Source organism: Haliotis cracherodii, unplaced genomic scaffold (assembly GCF_022045235.1).
Source record: "Haliotis cracherodii isolate W230 unplaced genomic scaffold, xgHalCrac1.p SCAF_12, whole genome shotgun sequence".
Lineage (NCBI taxonomy): Eukaryota > Metazoa > Mollusca > Gastropoda > Lepetellida > Haliotidae > Haliotis > Haliotis cracherodii.
Window position 1 is genome coordinate 9,347,986 of NW_027266267.1, and position 7,112 is coordinate 9,355,097.

Here is a 7,112-nt window from a genome sequence, read left to right on the forward strand (position 1 = left end):
TGTGATGAAATAAGATCTGTTTTTTTTATATTTTTGTTTTTAACTTTCAGATATTTACCCTTGTGATAGCTGTTATTTGAGTTTCAACTCCGTTGGCTATTTGTGGAAACACATGAAGAACAAACACGAGGGTCGGGTCACTGATCAGATCTGTGCCATGGCCAAGTTGTATGGATACAGTGTCAGAGATTTCACGTTCAAGTTGGGTTCTGGATTCATCTTTGTGCCACACTCAGCCATGGGAGAACAGAACCTGAAAAACAGACAAGAATGTGTAAAACTGGAACCCACAGTTGATTCAAAGATCATAGAAAATGATTGTTACAATACAGAAGTTAAAAGAAAACATTTTAGATCAGATCAAGTGATTTCTTGTCACAAATGTGGTAGGGCATTTAGTCATTCAGTGACTTTAGAGAGGCACACATGTGTGATCAGAGCAAGACCTTTCAAGTGTAGTGAGTGTGGGAAGGGGTTTACACGAGCAGATAACCTGCAGCAACACATGCGATGTCACACTGGAGAGAAACCTTTCAAGTGTAGTGAGTGTGGGAAGGGGTTTACAGTAGCATGTAACCTGCAGAAACACATGCGATGTCACACTGGAGAGAAACCTTTCAAGTGTAGTGAGTGTGGGAAGGGGTTTACACGAGCAGATCACCTGCAGCAACACATGCGATTTCACACTGGAGAGAAACCTTTCAAGTGTAGTGAGTGTGGGAAGGGGTTTACAGTAGCATGTAACCTGCAGCAACACATGCGATGTCACACTGGAGAGAAACCTTTCAAGTGTAGTGAGTGTGGGAAGGGGTTTACACAAGCAGGTGACTTGCAGAAACACATGCGATGTCACACTGGAGAGAAACCTTTCAAGTGTAGTGAGTGTGGGAAGGGGTTTACAGTAGCATGTAACCTGCAGCAACACATGCGATGTCACACTGGAGAGAAACCTTTCAAGTGTAGTGAGTGTGGGAAGGGGTTTACACAAGCAGGTGACTTGCAGAAACACATGCGATGTCACACTGGAGAGAAACCTTTCAAGTGTAGTGAGTGTGGGAAGGGGTTTACACAAGCAGGTCACCTGCAGAAACACATGAGATGTCACACTGGAGAGAAACCTTTCAAGTGTAGTGAGTGTGGGAAGGGGTTTACACGAGGGGATTCTCTGAAGAATCACATACAATGTCACAGTTGATTTAAATTTTTCATGGGGTAGTGCAATATGGAAATAAGCATGGTAGATTTTGTTTACTAGATATGTACAATACTTGATTGTGTTGAAAGGAATTCTTTACATTCTAAAACAAATAAATTCTGGTCATTGTTAGATTTATGATTGTGTACAGTCTTTTACAAATTTACACATTTAGTTATATGATTGAAATTGTTAGGCAATTATATTGCTCAATGAAATGTGTAAATATATTTTTTTAGAAATAAATGTATAACACTCAGTCTTGTCCTGTCAGATCAGAAATATGAACGCCCAAGAACTAGTTAGTTGCAATTTGAAAACAACATCCACACACCATCTTCTGCACGTTCCTGTTAGTTTTATTAACCGTACTGTATTGTTACATTTCATACAGGTTTGAATGTTTACATTTTGTAAGTCTGTACTTTTTTAATTGCAATTGGTACCAAAGTGAAATATGTGTGAAAGTCATTACCATCGGACCACCGTTCGTCACGAGACACCCAAACACGAGGTGCTACTGGTTGCCACGTGCAGGGCGGGCTAATCGTGCAGCGGGAGTGGATATTTAGACTGATGCCCAGATTCCTGGTGGCGGTGAATTACTGCTGAACAGTGGTAAAAATAAAAAAGCTCTAGATTCATTCAGCCTAATTTAGGATAGTTACGGAGAAGTACAGACAGGTCTGTTTTTGAAAATTAGTATCCATTAAAACAAAGTTACGTGAACTTTAATAACAGTTTGATAAATGCAATCATTTAGCTGACACTTAATAGTTTGAGTAGTTTGGTAATACATCGTCCCACAGTTTTCCTTGAAAGGTTCCCCTCCCATAGTTAAACAAGAGCGGTCACCCTCCCACAGTATAGTATAGTATAGTGAATATCATTTGAAGATTAGTTTGAGGCATTAACTTGATCGAACTAACAGCCTCAAACAAGCCTCACGTGCGACAATAATCGCGAGATTTCGGACATTATCCTATGCTTAAAATCTGTTGTAAGCAGTAGAGACGGACGGATATCGCTAATATATCTCCAACTCAATTTGGGAAGGTAACCCATGCTTGCCGTAAAAGGCGTATATGCTTGCAAGAGGCGACAAACGGGATCGGGTGGTCAGGCTCGCTGACTTGGTTGATAAATGTCATCTTGTTCATGTCAATCACTGGATTGTCTGGTCCAGACTGATTATTTCCAGACCGCCGTCATATTGCTGGAATATTGCTGAGTGCGGCGTTAGATAACAAACCAAACCAAACCAAACCGAAACCTCTCACAAGCATGTTGCTGGGGGATTGTGCGATTTACACTACATTGCATACTGAGACGATATTGTATTGGGTTAAGCAAGCATAAGACAACGATGAGAAGCTCCTTTGACTTGGTTATTGGCTGATGGACAAGGAATTGAAACTAAGAGTTTATAGTTGACACGAACAAATAAATCATAAACGCCGGGGATATTTTACGAAGGAGGTTTGTGTGTTACAATATCATAAGCAGGTGTTTATCAGTCACTCGCAGTGCAAAAATGTGACTAGACTTGGGCCACATGACAGTGATAATAGCATGATATGGTAAAATTCATGATGGAGGCACTGGTGGCCCAGTCGTCTAAAGCGCCGCGATTCGCTGTGCAGAGTTGCGTCCCTTGAGCACGCCAGAAACCTATGATTGTGGGTTCGAATCCCGGTTCGCCCCGATTATGTTTCTAGGTTTGTCAGCACCACACCCGCGCTCGCGGGTTTCACCTAAGTTGTAAACGTCTGAGACCTGCATCACTTCGGGCTTTCCTCCCACATAAAGCTGACACGCCGTGATATAACTGGAAAACTGTTAAAAGCGGCGTTAAACCCAACTCAATCACTTACTACATTCATGGTTTCAGTTACTGTTACAGTGGAACCTCATTATAAATTGTCTTTTGGACGTATTGCGGCATGAAGTATAAATAATTAAGTTCACACTGCGATAAAATAGCGGAAGAAAAAGTCAGTACCTTCGCTGGTTAATAACCCTCTATTAAATTCGGACTCATCGCACTTTGTGAAACAATATAAAATGGAAAATGTCATGGAAAACAAGCAACCTATGTTATATTTGCCTTGTGTGTGATGTATCCCTGACCTGATGCTCAGTTTGTAGACCGTTTTAGAAAAAAAGGTTTTGTGTTGATATTATATGTTTTGATTGTAAATATGACACGTCAACGCTAGAGAATAATCAGTCTCAAGTATTTACACTGGGCGTAAAAGGGAAAACAGTAATGAAAACTATATGAATTGATCACTGAAAATGAGTGATGACACCAGACGTTACATCTTTCCTTTTTATCCCCTTGGCATGTAATGCGGGGGGATATAGCGATCAGCCAGCCAGTCTGTCCGTCCGTCTGTCCGTCTATCCGTCCGTAATCATTTCCTCTTCCGGGGCAGAATTCCAAAACCATTCAGTGTATTTGATCGAAACTTGGCAAACCTATCAGGCACATACTGAAGTGGTGCCTTTTTAATTTTAATTTTTTAAAATTTGTATGGAATGAAGTTGGACATAGACTCAATTGGGGATGGGGTTCGTTTCCGGGGCAGAATTCGAAAACCATTCAGTGCATTTGATCGAAACTTGGCAAAGCTATCAGGCACATACTGAAGTGGTGCCTTTTGATATTTCTTTTTCACGAATTATTATTTTTTACAATTTTTATGGAAAGAAGTTGGACCTCGACTCCATTGGGGAACGGGTTCGTTTCCGGGCCAGAATTCGAAAACCATTCAGTGGGTAAACAATGTATGCTTCTTAAAGAACATTCAACTGTTGACTCATTACATACAGAATTGCACATTTACTAGTGGTTACTTTACAGACAGCTGCCGGGGGGACATGGCATCTTTCTGATGACTCTTGTCTGTATTGTAAGGTTCAATTATACATTTGGTCGTTGCTGCATTTTGATGATTCTAAATATGAAAGGGTTAATTTGCTACCTAGACAGATTGATTATGTGCTAAATACTGTAAAGATCCGTGAAGGCCAGGGTGCCAGAAGTTGTCTTTTGCTACTTAGGGGTGTTAAGAAGTTATATTTCTTTTCCGTTTCCATGGCAACAAGTTTGACCCTGACTCTGTTCATAGTGGCATGTACCTGACATAGAAATATAAAGCTCCGAACCCAATTCCATGGTATTGTTTTGATGGCTTTTGTACGGACAGACAGATTAGATAGACATTTTCTCATTAAGGGCTTAAAGACAACAGTCAGGTGATGTTTTCTTTCAAATTTGTGGAGGTCGGGGGATTTGTCTTCTTTTGATTACTCTTTCTAAAAACAATATTGCACATATCGACTTTTGATGTGGTCCCCAAAACATTTGTATTCCTGTTGATCAGGATTTTCATATTTAGAGTGAGTGAGTATGGTTTTACGCCACTTTTAGCAATATTCCAGCAATATCACGGCGGGGGACACCAGAAATGGGCTTCACACATTGTACCCATGTCGGGAATCGAACCCGGGTCTTCGGCGTGACGAGCAAACGCTTTAACCACTAGGCTACCCGACCGCCCTCATATTTAGAGAACGAAGATCTAAAGATTATTTTGTTTATGTCTGAATGGTCTTTGTATCAATGTATTGTATTGTAGTGCACATCTTACCTTCACTTGCAACTTACGTCTGAATTGTCACCAACATTTGATAATATAAAAAGTTCCCACCAGTGAATACTCAGTCTCGTTTATCCGTCGAAACAGAATTCAATGGACGTAAAGGAAAAATAACGGTCAAAATTATATAATTTCATACTTTGAAGTTTACACTGTTTCTTTCATTCTGATTGGCTGAATTGGTAGTCACGTGATCTGATATTTGGAGTTCACACACCTTTTTGTGAAATTGATCGTGTGAACGTTTGCCGGAACTACTTTCCGGGGGTTTCCCCGAATTCTCGATCGGTGTTTATCTAGCAACAATGAAAACAATGTAGTACCCTGCTCAGATGTGGCCCCTGACACAGAGCAAACGCGACTGCTCCTGATCAATACCAAACTAAAACCCGATTCACTATCGCATCGGGAAAGAAATCTAAGATTTAGAGAAACCATAAAACATAAACATAAATATATAAAAAACCCAAAAAAACCATGCCTGTTTTAGCGATTGGACATCGGAGACGAGAAAATATCCGTAGACGGAATTAGAAATATACTGTTCCGGTTTCTGAGTTGGCCGACCTTCTCCGTGCATTCTAGGCCGAGAAGCGGCGGCACATGAGGAGTGACGGGGCACAGTAATGAAGGTGTTATACAGTAGGTCCATCTCAGGTGACAAGAAACACCAGCTAAGCAAAGTATTACAGCACACGTGACAAATCCCAAACTCCAAAATATAACACACCAACGCAAGCTCAGAGGTTCACACAGTTTAACCAGCGCACACACTTCAATGAACCCATCCAAACTGACGTTCAATTCTTAAATGAACGGATCACTGAAAATCATTGATGACACCAGGTGTTCGCGAAAAGGGAAGGCATGAAAAACACACAAGTTGCAAGAAAAAGTAAGCGCGTGTTGCATGACGATCTAGTGGTTGACCAGAAACCCAGTCGCTTGAAATACTATTTTTTGTTCATCTTATGTATAACGCTTCCCAGTTCATGAACATATCTCCGCTAACCACACCACTCGATGACATGAACATTGTTTGATAACCATAATTAAATATCCTCTACGTCCTCTAACTGGGCATTTAGGAATATCCCTGACACATCAATAATTATGTCCTTGGTGTCACTCTTATGTGCATGCTCGACATAATTTAAGATTACGATCTGTTAAACCAATCAATAGTTAACTTAATATATATTTTAAATCCTGACATTTCATAACATCCTCAAGACTTGCATCTGAAACCTCTGATAAAACAGTGCATTTACTGTAGGCATATTATCCCGGCTTTTGTTCTTTATCATTCAACACAACTCCTTTCATATCGATAATATTTCCGATCACAGGACCAAAGAGTTCTGCCACAAACAGAAATAGAACCCCTTGTTTCCGACACCTAAATTAAATGGAAAACATGACCTGTGTGGATTACTCAAGAGGAGGCCCTTTAAATATATATAAAGTAATATCCATTTTATTATACATGGACTAAATCTAAGACTTACGGCACACACACTGAGGAGATTTAGTCAGTTGTGTTGGTTTCATCGTGACGCGCCATGGCCTGTGCTGGGGAACCTCGATACACAATCTGGGATTCGAACCCACGATCATAGGTTTCCCGCACTCCTAAGTGAAGAATATGGACACGACGCCGCCAACTACTGCAGAACTGTGTCATGGTAACGACGCCGTCAACTACTGCAGAACTGTGTCATGGTAACGACGCCGCCAACTGCTGCAGAACTGTGTCATGGTAACGACGCCGCCAACTACTGCAGAACTGTGTCATGGTAACGACGCCGCCAACTACTGCAGAACTGTGTCATGGTAACGACGCCGTCAACTACTGCAGAACTGTGTCATGGTAACGACGCTGTCAACTACTGCAGAACTGTGATATAGTAACGACACCGTCAACTACTGCAGAACTGTGACATGGTAACGACGCCGTTAACTACTGCAGAACTGTGATACAGTAACGACGCCGTCAACTACTGCAGAACTGCGACATGGTAACGACTTATATAGCGACGTGCATGTGTTAGTGTGGCTGCTTGTACTAGTCCGGACTGAAGCCGATTTATAGTGCTTGCCTACTGAGATACCATGCCGCAGTTTAACATGAATATACTGACTCCGAGCCGATCAGTCCTTGCTTTAGCGCCTTAATGCCGAGCGCCAGACAGGGTAACAACAAGTAGCATCTTTTAACCTCTTTTGGTTTGACGCGGCCGGGGATCGAACTC

At 41.4% G+C, this 7,112-nt stretch overlaps 1 protein-coding gene across 1 annotated transcript in view; it reads left to right on the forward strand.

Moving 5' to 3' along the window:
* LOC139457511 (histone-lysine N-methyltransferase PRDM9-like) overlaps nt 1–1,195 on the forward strand; it is a 35,875-nt gene extending 34,680 nt beyond the window's left edge. Inside the window, exon 10 of the mRNA XM_071238897.1 lies at nt 51–1,195. Within this exon, the coding sequence (XP_071094998.1) occupies nt 51–1,195 (1,145 nt within the window). The remainder of the gene's footprint in view (nt 1–50) is intronic.
* Nucleotides 1,196–7,112: the final 5,917 nt, after the last annotated feature.